General features: G+C 29.5%; 1 protein-coding gene across 1 annotated transcript; it reads left to right on the top strand.

Annotated features, from left to right (window-relative positions):
- The first annotated feature begins 3,794 nt into the window (after positions 1–3,794).
- LOC114124698 (diacylglycerol kinase theta) lies at positions 3,795–18,287 on the top strand. The gene is made up of 17 exons (XM_027988040.2): positions 3,795–4,952; positions 8,631–8,713; positions 8,791–8,899; positions 9,633–9,853; positions 10,544–10,700; positions 10,761–10,865; positions 11,460–11,594; positions 12,339–12,456; positions 12,516–12,706; positions 12,777–12,989; positions 13,071–13,380; positions 14,120–14,445; positions 14,538–14,661; positions 16,501–16,653; positions 16,713–16,872; positions 16,933–17,040; positions 17,348–18,287. The coding sequence occupies exons 1-17, from the start codon at positions 4,838–4,840 to the stop codon at positions 17,465–17,467; spliced, it is 2,748 nt and encodes a 915-aa protein (XP_027843841.2). The 5' UTR covers positions 3,795–4,837; the 3' UTR covers positions 17,468–18,287.
- Positions 18,288–18,317: the final 30 nt, after the last annotated feature.

Here is an 18,317-nt window from a genome sequence, read left to right as displayed (position 1 = left end):
TTTTTAATGTATTTAATAATCTTTATTAGAAATAAAATCAATATTAGGTATATTTTATAACTATATGATATAAATTGTACAAAATATTAATTGAAAAATCAATTTTTATTATTATAGTAAGATAAAAATTAAATTAACTATCTAAGATTAGTTTTGCGTACTTTCCTGTTAACATCTTATAAATATAAAAACAATAATGATGCCTGATGCAGAGACGTATTTAGGAATTTTGAGCCCCAGGTTATTTGAGTTTCATTACTTTTTATTATCACCCAAATGACCTAGGTACCATATTATATCAAAATGCTTTCCAAAATTTACCACCCGGGGCCCAAGCCCCCCCCCCCCCTAAATACATCACTGGGTAAATACTGATGGTAGTATATATAATAATAATTGAAGGAAGATACAGGACCCAACTTACCTCATATTTTTTTTCCATGTTACTCAATTTATCACTTTCAAAATATACATCAGTTATTGCGGAAATAATTTACCTAGTCCCGTTAGTTAATGTACCTAATTGAAAAAATATAATGTTGCAAAAGTAAGTAATCATTTTATTTTTAGAATTATGGTAAGTTGGTATAATTTTTTAATTTTTCCAAAAATACTGCATTTATTATATTATAATTTATAATATATGTTTATACCATATTATATCAACTTATATAACTCAAAATGTTATAACATCTTTTTATAAATATGGTTCATGGTATAAATAGATAATATCTTAAAATAAATTAAAAATGTCATTGCGCATTTTAAAATTCATATAATAATAAAATATTTAAAACAAGTAAAGTTTATAAATTACAATAAAACAATAATAATAACTATCATTATTTATCGTTTAATGTTTAAACATGTAATTTCGTCCAAATTTTAACTTAAAATATCTATGAAAAATAATTGCCTTTATACATTTTTTGGATATTATGGTTTCATTATGAACTACTTCTGGTGAATTTTACCACACAATGTATAATACTATATATTTTTTAAATTTTTATTAAGATATAAGAACATTTTTCGTATGAGATCTTATTGTTTTAAACTTTTGAAAATTTTAACTCACCTAATAACTTTTTATAGACATATGTTATCATGCCTATATATTTAATATTTATACACGGCTAGTATTTTTTTTGTTTGTAATTATATCGATTATTTAGTTAAATACTGAGAAATTTTATTTTTTGACTTTCAAAGTAGGTACAAAAAAATAAACAAATAAATCCAATTTTTTTTATCAGAAATCATCTTAAAATTCTAAAACGAAGCATTTTATTTATAAAGTAAGAACTAAAAAGTGACTTCAAGTGCAAAAATAAAAACCTACCTACAGATTATTGTAAAATCTATATACTCATTGCTCCACTCAAAAACTACCTAAATTTAATTATTAATTATATAATTTATAAAATTGATGAATTGATGACTTATATTAACTTAATATGATATACTTTTGAAATGTCATTTTTATTGTGTTTAGAAAATAATAACATACACATAGACATGACTTTTATATAACAGGGATCTATCAAAATTGTTCATTCCTATTTCTTATATATTGTTATGATTAGACTCGTGGCCTAAATTTATGCTCCCAAAATTGATATTTTTAATTTGTATACTAATATTTAATTTATGCCAAATTTTATGGCTGTAAAAATAAAATAGTAAAGAGTGTCAACATCTTATACTAATTGTTTATACGTAATGGTCAAAAATTACTGTTCGAAACTTCAATATGAAGCCTGATTAGTAATGAGTGATATCTTAAGAGTTACGTCTTCTTTATAAAATATGGAGTACAAAATATGATTTACAACATTGTTATATAATGAAGTAATCAAACTCTGTAGTGCATAATATATTGCATTGCTTAACATTTTTTGATACTTATTAGGTTAGGTTAGTACATACTTTAATGTTTTGGCGTATATTTAGATAGTTGTAGATCACATTGACTTAGGTTAGTTAATATTTTTCGTGAGATTAAGTCAAAAATTTATTGATTTAATTATAAATTTTACTTGTCATAAGGTCGATCGAAACTAAAGCTTTTTGATTAATAGGTCATTTAAATTACAATAAACTGTATAGATTACAGAATATCAGAATATAATATATAGTCTTGTATTATGAAGGTATAAGTGGTAGGACTTCTACGAGTGTCGAGTATATTATAAGATAATAGATTTTTTTTGTTAAAAGTTTTAGCTTATACCTATTAAGCATTTAAAGGCTAACAATCTAATCATGATGCGTAAAATAATATTATACATGCCTAGTGGCTAGTTGTTATATATAAATTAAAAATATAATAAAATTTTCTCAAATAAGGAGAAACTAATTTATGCACATACATAATATTATTTAAAGGTTTTGGATGAGTCTTAAAAACTGTTAAAAAATTTGATTAATATTCAGTTTATGGATTAAAACTAAAGAGACGATTAAAGTTCTTTTAAACCAAATGTAATACCTATATGTTTTTAACTATAAATTTAATATCTAATACATTGTTTAAATGTAGTGTACTGATGAAAATTATGTTTTTTTTCTTTTCACGTATTATGTAACAAAATATATTTAAGTGTATGTCTCTTGGTCGTCGTGAAAACAACCAATACTCTGATGGTCTGTTGTGTCAAAGGACATATTATATACACAATTTTGTCCACGCTCTTTTATACATACATAAATATAGATGTTTATTACTATATCAATAACGTGCACACACGTTATCCATACAACTTTGTATAGCATAATATAGTAACGTATTTATATATATGTATATATATACTGCATCATCGATGGAAGACCCAGATCAACCCCGCTGCTTTCGAAATTACTTCAATTACCCACAAGTATACACACACACACACACACACGACGAGACTGCTCCCGTGAATTCGAATTTTATATATTATTATTACTATTATTATTATACGTCGTGCTCCGGTGAACTTATTGCAGCCGATATCCCCGCCTGCACCCCATGTAAGGCGAATTTTCCAGAGACACACACTCGCAAGGCATATAGGTACTATACGCCGCGTATTATAGGTGTATAATATACAAAATTTTATTACGATTGAATTTTTTCATTTTTTCTCTCCACAATTACATATTTTTTTTTTTTTTTTTTTTAATACTGCCGCCACCCGTCGTTCGCGGGCCGGCATCGGGCTATTATTTTATTACAGACGCGCGGGCGGCCATTGCACACACACACACACACACACACACGGTAAAGGCTGGCAGCGGCGGCGGCGTAACACTCTCGGCGTTGGTCGTCAGATGGCGCCCCCCGTGTGACACTTTATCGACGCCGACGAGTCGACGGAAGGGCCTGGCCGACTGGCGCGGGGGCGTCGTCGTCGTCGTCGTCGTCGTCGGCGGCGGCGGCGGCGGCTGCCCAGCGGCACCACCGCGACCGCCACCACCGCTAGCACCGCACACACACACACACACACACACACACACATATATATATATATATATATGTACATACGCGGTACGTACATACATGCATATACGTACACGCCGTGGCGGTGAGTTGTGCGTGTGCGCGGCGCCCGCGTACAGCCCGTGACGTCCGCCGACGACGATACAGTCGCTGAAGTCGCCGCCGCCGCCCGCCAGCCGGCCCGCAGACACGCGCGCGCGCGCGCCCTATAGACACGGTTTGTTGTACGCCTGTGTGCGTGTGCCCGTGAGCGCGCGCCCGCTCGCGTATTTGTGTGTGTGTGTGTGTGTGTGTGGTGTGTATAATATCGTACTTTTGCGTGTGCGCGCGTGCGGTCCCGTGCGCCCGTGTGCGTGTGCTTGCGCTAGCGCGTGCGGGAGTGTGCGAGAGTGTGACGCGCGCGATAATCCAACGACGGATACCACGACGGTGCTCTCGTCCTGTGTTAGTCGTGCCGCGACGATGGAATACGGGCCAGAAATAACGTGATTATCCGCGCGGCCCCGTGGGCGATCGCAGTCGCGTTTTATACCGTTAATATACGTTTATTATTTTCCGCGTTGTATTTTTTCGTTTCGTCCACACAACTTTGTACTGCAAGTCTGCCGGCACTCCCGCTGCAATAGCGCTCCCCCCCGCGTGTGCGTGCACGCCGCGTTTTCCACGGCCTCCTCCTCGTCTTCGTCGTCGTCGTTGTCGTCGTCGTCGGCGGATCGCTACACCGCCGCGCACCTGCAGAGACCATCGGCTGCGGCACCGCGCGACACGCGTCGCCGTAGTGTTTGTCTGCTGCACGAGCGTCGGCCGCGGTGCCGATCGCACGCGGCGGCGGTGGTCGTGGCGTTGTATCGCGCTCGCAGCTGATCGTTACAAATCGCATAATTATTTATATTATTGTAAAATAAGTAAATAACATCGTCGCGTGGCATATAATTATTGTTCACGTATAATAATATTATAGCGCGCAGCATCGCGTACATCGCGCCGCCCAGTGCAGGTGGCCGCCGTGGTGGTGGTGGCGGCGGTGACATTTTTTTTCGCGCCTCGTCCGCTCGCTCGTCGTACGTACCGCGCCGCCGAACAATGTAGTAACGCATCAATCACTTGGAACACGCGAACCTCCGACAACCGGCGCCGTTTGATTGCCGTACCGTCGTCGTCGTCGTCGTCGTCTTCGTCTTCGCCGTCCCGTGTGTCATCGGGACGTGTGCGTGTGTGTGCGTGCGCGGTGCGGTCGTAGTGACGTGTTTGCCGACCGGGTTTCGGCACATATAGGAAATCTGGCTGGGACGGAAGCGGCCGGGTGCCGGTGCGGGTGGCGGTGGGGAAGGCGGCGGCGGCGGCAGTGCTGTTCGCGCAATGGCGGACTGCCGAGGGCACGTATTCACCAAGAAAACCTTCCACCTACCGGCCTACTGTCACAATTGCACCAATTTATTGTGGGGCGTCGTGACGCAGGGCAATTTTTGCACAGGTTTGTCCCCCCGTGTTTGTCGCTCTCTCGCCCACTCGCCCGCACTCTCTCTCTCACTCCCCATCTATCTCTGTCCTCCCCACGCGTGCAAACCTCCCCCACCTCAAACCTACCCCCGTTGGATTTCCCCTCCTGGTATAAATTTCCTTGACACCATCCACTTTGCGGCGAGTATCTATATATTATATATATATATATATATCTATACATATTATACATATTTATTATTATTATTATTATTATTGTTACGACTTACGAGTATGACACGAGTGTCAGCGGTGACGTGTTGATGGTGATGGCGGTGGCGGTATAGTAGTTGTGGTAGTGGTGGTGGTGGTGGCGACGACGCGTATTTCTACACATCAGGGATGAGATATTTTGTTCCATTATTTTAACGGGAGAGTCGAGAAGTGTTTATACAATTAACACGTTTGTAGGCTTTTAAGGACCTTATGGCCATTTATCCGAAATTTAATAGTTCACCTATATACATAAAATATGTTTACCTGTGTCTATTTACTATACATTTTAACATTACGTATTGTTCATTCTCAATATATTATAGCACATAAGCCGATTATACTACAGGTGTACTACTATGTCGATTTCGTTGACCCCTATATCAACCGGTGCTTATGCTTCAAAATGATAAAATAAACTCTTTTGTTGTAATTGTGTATTCCTCAGGTTGTAGAAAAATTATTTGTTAGAAACGATATTTGGCCTTGAATGAAATGCATCCTGTTCAGTCCATTATAAATTGACATCGACCAAAATGTTATACTCATCATTATTTATTCAATGAGGGGTTTCACTTATAAAATTCTATGGTAATGTTCAATATTTCTCACAGTACTCTTTTGCTTCAATACTATTAAATATTTTTAAGGCCAAGCATATTTAGTTTATATAGTTTAAATTACTATTTCGGTTCCCTTGCAATCAAATATACATGAGTGTAATAACTCTATACTTTTCAAACATTTAGAATAGTTGAAATGTTAACAAATTAATCATATTTATGTGGTGTATGTTAAACCAAACAATAAATTAAATACAATGTAATATAAATTGTAAAAGACAAACACAGCCAATCGTTTTTTTTCTTTTGTATATTTTGTTATTAATCACATAAATACACTTGTAGGTACCTATATAAAATTTTGTTTAATGCACGGTAATTATTGTAGTAGCTATGACCTATTTGGTCTTGTCGACGTCACTGAAAAGTTTTAACATTGATCTGTGGTTGAGTGGCCGATAGAACGATGAGAGAAAGACAAACAAAATATAACGATATAATATTCTCAACACGCTTTATTTGAAAAATGAATTTTCTACCAATCGTTACCGCCAGTGTTTAATGACTGAAAACGTTTAGATTAAACTGAAAAAATGCGTTTAGGAATTAATTCATTAATATTAAACTAATATATAAATAAAAATTGCCAAATTATTCTTAATAAATGTATTAAGAATCAATACAAGTAGGTCAATATGATCAAAAATATCTTTTAGAAATTTTTTTTTTAAGTCTTCAAGCGTAAAAATTAATTCTAAGAGTTTTCATATTATATCAATTGAAAAATGATGAAGTGGTATAAACAAACTAATATCCAGTGTAACATTATATATAAATAAATTCTAAACGAGTCGATGAATATGCTTAAAACAATTTATGGAATCGAGATATTGTATATTATATAATGAAAATATGAACATATATTATAAAATACACAAATAAATTGTACCTATTTGTGTAGCCGTGTAGGATTTAATAAAAACAATTATTTATAAATATTATAATTTATCACAGCAACAGTCATAACGTCAACTTGAAACAATTTACTTCTAATTTTATAATTTGCACTAGGTACTTTATATAATTTCCTACATATAAGGAATTATTATTAAACGGCGTTCTGTGTATGCAATAAAAGTACATATTAATTGTAGTGCTTGTTCCCGGTAACTTTTGTTCGATAGTCTTTCATTTCAAATTCTTATTGTTAAAATGTGTTTATGAACGTAAGTTTGTTTTGTACTTAAATAAATTTTTTCACCGTAAACGTGTTGTGTTTCCAACACTGTTAGCAAATATCTTCGTGACGTCAAAGGCAAAAACTTGCTCAACCCGTATTCCCGGTGCACTATAATCCCTATGGGACTTGCCCCCCAAACAATTTTACTCTCTTACAAAACACCCATAACTATTATTATATTTCCCTTCTTATAAAAAATACATATAATATTTTAACAGTGGATACATGTATTTAATAAATTGCAGTTAAAAAAATAATTTTACCCAAGAGTACAGACAACCTGTACATAACAGGACACGAACTTCCGAAAGTAATTGAAATCTAATTTAAAATCATATAGAATCTAGTATTATGATTAGAATGTACTTCTAGATGTATTTTTTTAATATACCTAGTATGATCCCCAAAGGATTCCAAGAAAATTGAAGTATTAATAATATTAATGATTACTAGTTTAAAATATTGTACATTTTAATATAATATCCAATTGTGATTATTTTACTATTTAAAATATTTGAAAATTAATTTAAAAAATATATACCTTTTCTATACTTATATATTTTACTATAATAAAGAATGAATTTTTTTTATGAGTAATAGTAAAAATTTAAATATTATAACATTAATAATAAAATATGTACAAAGTATAAAATATGTGTAATGGAACTGCGGGCTTTGATACTCCTGCAATATAATAAACTGGAATATTTTAATAAACAATACTTGTCTTGAAAATGAAAATAATTGACATATACGACTACTGAATATTCTATAAGAATTCCTTAGTCAATGTTAGTTTCAAATAAATCGATAGATAATACAAAATATAATATTGTCAATTTCAATAATACAAATGTACAATATAATATTGGTCATAATGTATCTAAAAACCCTATAAAAGAAAAAATGAATAAAGCCCGACACAATTCAGTGAAAGTCTGCATATGTTGCATAACGAAATATAAAATATATTAAAGTAAATTAAAAAAATTGGAAATATACTATTGTATGTTATAGTTTTAATATAATTGTACACAAATAATTAGCGAAGTGTACATTAAACAAAATTAAGTAGTATCACTTATTACCTCAAACCACTATCATTGACGAAATGTAATTTTTCAATTATTAATTACGTAATATAAATTAAATCCGTTTTATGAGTTAGATTATTTTACTAATACACTTAAATAATTACATACATAATTTATACTTTCAGTGTATTATTTGATGTTATTTCTTATTTGCTTCATTAAGTACTGGATTTAAAAATGTATTATATTTTATACACAATGAACGCTTTTCAATTATATTTAAATCGGTATAAGGATATTAACTTTCGTTAATGAGATTTTGTTTGTTTATACTAACTCATAAGCATTGAATAAAATGTTAGTAGTGAGATTTTGGATATTCGTAAGTACAAATAGCACTCAGAACTAAGAAAACATAATTCCGTATAATGTTAAGTAAATATGAAGACATGCCAAATTTTTGTATAAATGATAATTTAATTTATTAATAATGTAGATATTAAAAAAAACCTACAAACGTGTTGGTTTTGATCCTGTTGATATTATTGTATAAACTGTAGATCGCTTACAGCCTTTGATTTTTTTGCTTTTTAATGTTTCAGTATGTAATTATATAGCTCACGAAAGTTGCCTAAAAAAACCCGGCATATCACCTTGCCATAGTCTAGCAGCTAGTTTAATTAAGGTAGGTAACACTATATATTATACCTCATAAAATAGTTATATTTTAGCTTGGTATCTATATTTTTATTTTATCATTAGAATCCAGTATCACATTGTTGGTCCGAACCAGTAAGAATTAAAAATCCAAGATGTTGTAACGTTTGTCGGAAAAGAATTGATGGTCGTACATTTAGCGTTACATGTGAAAGTAAGTATACCTAGATTATCCTTATTTCATGTTATAACATTGAAATTAAATCAAAAGTACGAGAATAATATTTGCGTATTAAAATAAAAATTTACGGCTCTCAAAATACCTCGACATTATTTGATACGTTCCTCAATTAATTTTTATGGATAATATAATAATAGTTTGGAACATATTATATTTTGTTTTAAGTTATAAATAAATAAATTTAAGTTTAAGTTAAAATTTATAAACGACCCTATTTTTTATTTTAAAGGGACAATTTTATTTTGTATTGTTATCGTTTATTCGGGATAATACAAACAAATTGTACCTACTATTTATATTTTTATTACAAGCAATAAATTAATTTATAACATGCAACTTTTTATTTTAATTCATAAAATAACTGAATAAACTTAAAAAATGAAAAGAAAAACGTAGTCCTTTGATGCATAAAATTATCTTATAATAGTTAAATATTATAATATTATGTTAATACATTAAAAATGGTAAAATATATATAAGATAAGTACTACATAAATAAAATGAAATAGAAAAATCTAGGGCAAAAAAAACTCAAAAATTATTTTTCATAATATTTTCTAAACAAAAATGCGAATTTGTATCACTATGATACTTTTTTGAATTTATAAATACCATATCTTATACTTAAAAAATTTAAAAGTTTTGATAAATAATATTCATTGTATTATGTTATTATAAAGTTTAAAAATATATAAAACTGTTACAGTTTGTCATTATTATACCCATGTCGATTGTATACCATCGGCAGTGGCCGATTGCAAAGAAACAGCTACTTATCATCCAGGGAAGTTGTTGGATTCCATGCATCATGAACACCATTGGAGAGAAGGAAATCTTAGACCCGGTGCAGTGTGCTATGTTTGTGCCAAACAATGCTGGACTACCGATTGTCTGGCAGGATTTCGATGTGAATGGTGTGGTATAACGGTAAGTTAATTATTGGTGAAAATTAATTAATTAATATATGTATATTGTATAATAATAATTAAAATGCCAGATTAAATTGTTCCAATATATGAGGAAGGTATTTTACATAAAAGATTATACGAACAAATTATATTAATATGATGATGTTTGATATGATGAAATATATTTATATTATTTATATTATATATATACCTATATACGACTTTAAAGATTTTTTTCTTAGTTTATTTCATAGTAATTTTTAGTACCTATATATTATTATTAGGCATTGGATAAATTTGAATTCAGAAAGTAACAATAGGGAATCTCAATTATCGTTTAAAACATGTCTACATTGTAGTTTTAAAATAATGAAAAAAAATAACATAAAGTTTTTTTTTATCTTTTTGGGTGTTTAGAATATTTAGTAAATATACTTGATAATATTCTGAATCAACACTTACTTTATAACTTTAGTAAGTAGGTACTACAACTGTATTAGGTATATTTAGCACAATGCAACACATATTCAAAAATAAAGATAACTTATTATAGTATATAGACTTAGACATTATTAAATTACATAAGTTGTTTATGATATGTAAATATTTTAATGACACAATATTTATTACCACTATCAATAAAATCTATTAAAACTTAAATTTTATTTATATTCATAATATGCTTTACGTTTATTTTTGAAATGTACAGGCTCATGCAACATGTCGTAGTCAAATACCTTTCGACTGTGATTTCGGTATACTGGGTCCAATATATTTACCACCTCATGCAGTTAGCATTCCACGGACTGAAGTACCAATGGAGTCAATTATTGGTGTTCAAGTGCGAAGAAAAGAAAAAGCTACGCGTAAGATGGACTATAGAAAATTATAATAATAAATTAACTGATCGTTATTATGTTTATTAGCTCGAAGTATTTCAATTGAATTTAATAGTGGTGAAAGTAAAACTAAAAACATTGAAGATGAGGAAATGTACGAAGTTGAAAAAAATAAAGAAGATAAAAATGAAGGTATATTGCATGTCCATATAATGTCAAATTTTTGTCTCCTATACTAAATATTTTCGCAAGCCCTATACTTAATTTCATATAATAATATTTAGCATAAATTATTAAGTCTTTGAGAATTTTGAGAAAGATAATGTATTTCTTATTATAATATTATTTAAATAATTCGGTGAACAAAAAACAGTATATTACACAATACTGATCAAATCTAGTCCAGGAGTTAAGTAGTACTAGTAGTAAGTATTTATACATCATCATTTTAATCGAGAGTAGTTATAACTCATTACAATTTACAAGAGATAATGGATCCCATATACGATAAATTTTAGGTAATCAACAATTAACTGGCATCTTAAAATATCAAAATAATAATATATACATAATACTCATATATATGTCATAAAATATTATTTAGTATAAAATAAGTTCATCAACATTTCAAAAATTACAAATTTCAACGGGCTCCTAAAATATTTGTGCTTATAGGTCCAACGTTCTTTGTGGATGATTTGGGCACACACACATTATTAATTATGCTTTTTGCTAAGTAGTCTAATTGTATTGTTTATTTAATGTTACACACGATTTTTTATGTAGAATTAGTTAAAGTATATGATGGTGACGCGTCATATCTAAAACATAGAAGTTTCACGGTGAAAGTTCCAAAAGCAGTAAAAACCGAAACGCTCATTTCTACAATACTTCAATCACTAAACATCTCTCAATCTGCAGGTAATTATTATGAACATGAGTGAAACATTATTATTTTTAAAATAATCTAAAACTAGTAAAAAAATAGAACTGTTGTAATATGTAAGTATAATTACACATTTGTATGAATAACTAAATATTTTATAAACACTTAGTAGATGATAAAAAATGTTTTATTATTATTTTAATATTTAAATAAATATTTTTTTTGTTTTCAAAGTTAGGTACTTTATTTGAAAATAGATTTTATATCATTTTTTTTTTTTACTTCATAAAATATTTGACTCTTAAAAAGTTAAAACCAATTACTATTTACTACTGTATCAGTTTATCACTTGTCTCGTGAATATTTCCCTCCATATGCCCTCCTGTACTAGTGATCTACATCCGAATCTTCTTCCAAGAATTTTCTTGTTTATATAGCTATAATTACTATTATCAACGTGCTTTTCTATCCGCTTGTCAAACAGCCTCAAGCCATTCAAGAGTTATATGCTTCTTGTTGTACTCCGTTTATTTTTTTATACTAAAGAATTATATATTTTTTAATTTCCTTATCATTTTTAATCGATCTATGTATCTTTTTTCTTTCAAAGATACTTATGTGTTCATAACTATGACAAAGGTTACCTTTGACAAATATATATGTAATATACTAATATACAATATTTATATATATATGATTAATATATATCCTATAATACTGTACTATAAACCAATTTTTGTGTGAGTTATTTTAATGAATTATTTATTTTATAATTTTAGAAAACTTTTATTTGACTGACGCGTATGGCTTAAACGAACCAATACTGGTGGACCCTAATCCAATAAATAATGTTACTAGATTGGGAGGAAAGAAGCCTGCTGTTTTTCTACGCCTAAAGTTAGTTAACTTAATTCTAAAATTAAATTTATTTACTATTTATCCAAATATTATTTCAGACAAGACAGTCACGGTGGTTTGGTAAGAGTTTATCCAGGGCGCCTGCAGACTGATATACCATTTTGCGTAGTTTCCGTCGATCGACAAACCACAGCCAAAGATCTAATCGTTGAATCTTTAGCTCGATTCGGATTTACTTCACACAATTCAACAGACTATAGGCTCAGTCAGCTTTTATTGGAACATGGAGGTATATTTCCAAGCATCAGAAAAATGAAATAATTATTTTACTATTTTATAAATTTTTTACTGTTTTAAAGTGACGGAACGAGTATTAGATTTTGATGAAAAACCATTAGATATAATAAAACATATTGGGCAAGAATCTCTTCGACAAATGGAATTAATGCGGTTCTATTTGCAACTTAAACAAGACCCTCATGGGCCTAATATTGCTTTATTTGTTGGAAATTTGCCGACAAATTTATCTCAGCGAACATACGAAAATATTTTAATGACATTTTTAGGAGCTGGTAACTAATTTTTATTATTATGAACTAATATTGGAATGAGAAAAAGAATATATTTTCAAATGATGTTTTATTTTTTTATAGATTGTAAATTTGAAACTATTGGACCAATTTATTACGAGTATGGTTCGTTGGTAATTATGTACAATGACACTAAAACTGCTGTGAACGCAATGTATCTTCTTAGAGGCTCAGAATATGAAAATAAACATTTGTTAGTTATGTTATTACCGAACATTGACCCAGCAATGGTACCAGCAGAAACACAACCATTATTAGTATTTGTAAATGTCAAATCAGGAGGTTGTCAAGGTTTGAGCTTGATATCTAGTTTCCGAAAGCTGCTTAATCCTTATCAAGTTTTCGATTTGGGAAACGGCGGACCACTACCCGGGTATTACAAATATTTATTTATTAATAGTACTTAAGTGTAATTTAAAATAATAGTTTTAATTAGAAAATGTTATCTAGTTGATATTTAAAAATAAAGAACCTAATACAGTAGTACTTATCAAAATAACAAGGAAAAACTAATATTTTTACTCAACATTAAGTTCTTTATTTTGTTATAATTCTAAAATAAGTAACTTAAAAACTAAAAACTTTAATAGCGATACAAAAATATACACATGAAATATACTTAATAACATTAGTATACTAATATTAGTATACTAACATTAGTATATTATAATAGGTTAATAACTCATCTACGCTCAAAATTGTTTTTCGTACACATCATTGAATTGAAATTTAACACATCCATTATCTATTGCTGGTAGTTTGCTCACCTTTTTAAATATTTATTTAATATGACCTAATATTATAATTTGTTATATTACATAACTGAATGCTCTGTGCCCTGTGGTTTGTATTCATCGTTTTAAAATAATAATAATTAAACTGTACATTGATAATATTATATGATTCATAGTAATATAATATAACTGATTATATTATAATAACATTATTTTATTATAATATAAAGACAATATATATTCAATACAATTATAATATGTAGGTTCCTAAATAATTTATAAAACCAATAAATTCGAAAATTAAGAATTTACCAAATAATGATAGATTAAGTAATTTATTTTGTATTCAAGTCATTGGAATAAGTGTTTCACTTTTAGGTTATATGTGTTCAGACATATTAGAGATTACAAAATCTTAGTTTGTGGTGGTGATGGTACAATTGGCTGGGTGCTTCAGTGTTTGGATAACGTAGGCCAAGACAGTGAATGTTCATCACCGCCATGTGCTATTGTTCCATTAGGAACTGGAAACGATTTAGCTCGTGTACTTAAATGGGGAGCCGGATACAATGGTTCGGACGAACCTATACATTTATTAGAAGATGTCATTGAAGCCGAAAAAATTAGATTAGATAGATGGACAGTGGTTATTCACCATGAAGATAGGGCGGATGGTCGACCAATTCATGTGCCTAATTCAGTTGGTAAGTTCAATATACGTATACGTGTATAATATGTATATTTATGATGTATATATAATATATATTATCTATCTTTTATTTATATTTTATAACAGGAATGAGTGAAGATAACACTCAAATTTTTGTTATGAATAATTATTTTGGCATTGGCATTGATGCTGATTTATGTCTTGCCTTTCATAAAGCTCGAGAAAAAAATCCAGAAAGATTTAATAGTCGGTAAGCATTTTATTAAATAATCAACTACGTCAATACATTAAATATAATTTAAAACTCATTTTTATAATTAATTTCAAATTTAAATCATAATGATTGACTTAACATAAGTTAATAAGTTCAATTAACAATTATGATCTCTTATACCTACTTAAAACAATTTGGTATTTTTTAATATACAATTATGCTAAATGTTTCTTAGTAAAAAACAGCCAGCCTTACAGTGTAGTTAACATTAAGTATTTTCCTTAAGTCATATATCACATCACATAAAATACCTATTTTTAGTATGATTTTTAATGACCTCCCTGTACATAACTAAATAATAAAATATTATTTTAATACATCGAATCAATACTTGATTTTTGGTAGCCGACGAATTAAGTCTATTAAAAAATGTGTTTTTACTTGATCACCGCTTTTTTTTCGACCAAAATGGTTGTTATTGTAATCAACTTTGAATAACTTGTAATTTGTATCATGCAATATACATATTAAAAAATTATCTATATAGTTTGAATTTGTAAATTACTTGACAAGTTGATGATAAAATTAAAAAAAAAATTGAATTACACAGAATGCATAATTTTCTCACACTTATTTATTTTTATTTAGATACATTTAGTACAATTAAGTTAAGTTTTTTTTTTTTTGGTATTAGTTCATATACCTATGTAAAATATTCAACTATTTACTTTCATTCTTTATCAGATTAAAAGAATACATTTCAATAACATATTGCACTTTCAATTTTGACACCAGAATAATAAATCATTGTACCTATACAACGAATAACGATTCTTAGCGGAGACGGTTTAAGTTTTTTGGTAACCAAGGTTACCAATTTTAACAACTATCCATATATTTGTATTGATTTTACAATAATGAATGTTATTTTATTTTGTTTTGTGTCTGAAAAGTGAAGACACTGTATCGTGTAGAAAAAATTCTCCAATCATAATATTTGTGAATGGTTTCTGGTAACAAGTGGGATCTATTTTAGACCATCTAGGGGTGCTTTTGGGAGGTCAAAATTGAAAACTCCTAATATTTTTTTTTAATTATCGGGAAAAAAATTACCAATATTTGTTAAAATTGTTTTGTTTTTATTAAAATAATTCTTTGGTAACATTGGTTACCAAAATGTTACTGTCATCGTTCAGAAACATTTACAATGATTGATCATTGAATTCAAGCTTAACATATCCATTACAGTAGTGACTTATCAATGACTATATATATAGTATACACTGGACATCTATAAGTACAGCTGAGTGGTTTCCTATTTAATGATTTTTTATCGATTATTTAAAAAAAAACACTGTGACATTTCTACTTTTGACCCATCAAAGTACAAGCTAGATCCAACAATTTTCTTACAAAAATCGATCGCATACTGTATTGCAATTTAGATCGTATAGTAGGTATATAACGTACATCACAAAAACATTTAAAATATGTCGTGACTAAAGATAATATATTTAACTAGGATTTGATTATAACATACTCAAAAAGTTAACCATGCTTAGTTCTATTCATTTATATTCTTGCTTTATACTTAGTATTACTTTTAATCAATTTCACTATTTTATTTTTGACTTTTTTAAATATTAACATGAATACTGCATAATATCATGTTAGTGATTTTAAATATGTACAAATATCTTATTTAGGTTTTTTTATGTTTGCATAGTAATTAAATTAATTTTAATACCAATTTGTAACTACTTATTTATGCGTATTAGGTACCTATATTTTTATACTTATTTAGACTCAATAGAATATTTTTTTTTACTATTATCTAATATTGAAAGGCTTTACGTTAAAATTTATTTATTACAGAATCGGTAACAAGATTGAATACTTAAACGTTGGGTTACGTAAAATAATCCATCCACCTTGTAAAAATCTTCAACACGGAGTTCGCCTGGAAGTAGATGGAAAATTAGTAGTACTTCCTCAACTCGAAGGACTTATTATTTTAAATATTTTGAGGTTTCGAATTTTTAATATTACTTTAAAAACAAACAATAATACTTGTTATTTATTTTCAGTTGGGGGTCAGGAGCTAAGCCATGGGGACGAAATTGTAATGAAGAACAATTTTCTACTCCAAATCACTGGGATGGAATGTTGGAGGTTGTAGCTGTATCTGGAGTAGTTCATTTAGGACAGATCCAAACAGGGCTTAGATACGCTAAACGAATTTCACAGGTATGTTTTATAATTATTTTATTTTATTTTATTTTATCTAAAATCTGATACTTTTTTTAGGGTGGACACGTTAAAATCCATTTAACTAATGAAGTTCCCGTACAAATTGATGGTGAACCTTGGGTCCAAGGACCTGGTGAATTAGTGATTCTTAAATCTGCTTTAAAAGTATGTCATATACAAATATACAACTAGTTTAACCTAAAGTAAATTTAATCTTAACTTTTTTTATTAAAGTGTTATTGTATTTTCGTACTTTTATGAATAAATTTATCTTTCTGTATAATATTATCTTTTTTCAATATTATTTTTGACAAATTTTAACTAGGTATATATCTAAGGTATACATTTAAATTAAATTTTATGTTTGTTTTTAATTTAGAAAAGTTAATACGGAAATACATCTTTAAATTAAACTACTATAGTCTATAATATGTAAAATATACCAAAGAGTAATATAAACAATTTGTTTTAGGCGACCATGCTTAAAAAAGTAAAACGAACAGAACGGAAACAAACCTCTCGGACTCGAGCTGTTCGATACATGGCTAATCTACAAGCAGTTGCATCTGTTAATGGCAGTGAGAACGAATGAATCTAAAAAATTCTTAATTCCTTTCAGTAACCTATCCCTCGGCAGCATACAAATTGTCAAACTGGTTATCGAATATTATATCTGTGTTATTCATGCATTTGATCATTTTTATAGGTAACTAATATTAAAAAACAAAATAATTACTATAGAAAAACAAAACATAGCATAGGAGCTCCAGTGTTCTATTTTAAGACAATTCCTGGATATTGCTTACCGACTGTCATTTAGTATTAATTATACTTCCCTCAAGACCCTATTTTTGAAAGTACATAAAAATTATTTGTATACGAATCCTGTACACATTTAAAGGTGTCCGTATATGAAAATGTTATGCATATGCTTTCAAAAATAGTGACTCTGTACTTAAATCGAAGTACCAACCTAATTTAATAACTACATAGATCTGAGGAAATAAAATTAATTATACGCACAAAGCAAATAATGCTCTTTTAGAATTTTAATTGTTGCTTAAAATATTTATTATTTTTATTATTATTAAATAGGTAATTGATTAAAATAAAATTATTTAGAACCAACATTATTGGTGGCATAATCATTTGTGGGCTCAATTCGTTGTGGCGACTTCCGAGTGGTCATAATGGATCTCAAACGATTACGTCATTGATTTAAATCGTTCGTTGGTTAAGTTTTTGGTTTAAGTTTGTATGTTAAGAATAATAAACAATTTTTGCTTTTTTAAACTACTATTGTTCGCAATTAATTAACTATAGGATTATAGTAATTTTATTTTTATCGATTTTCATCGAGTTATATTGTAATATTTTAATTAATGTAAAAATAAAAAATCCCCTGTAAATTGTATTGTATTAAGTTATTATTAAGTATTCCT

This window comes from Aphis gossypii, chromosome 2, assembly GCF_020184175.1.
Source record: "Aphis gossypii isolate Hap1 chromosome 2, ASM2018417v2, whole genome shotgun sequence".
Classification (NCBI taxonomy): Eukaryota; Metazoa; Arthropoda; class Insecta; order Hemiptera; family Aphididae; genus Aphis; species Aphis gossypii.
Note: the sequence above shows the minus strand (reverse complement) of the source record. Positions and strands in the feature narration are given on the sequence as shown.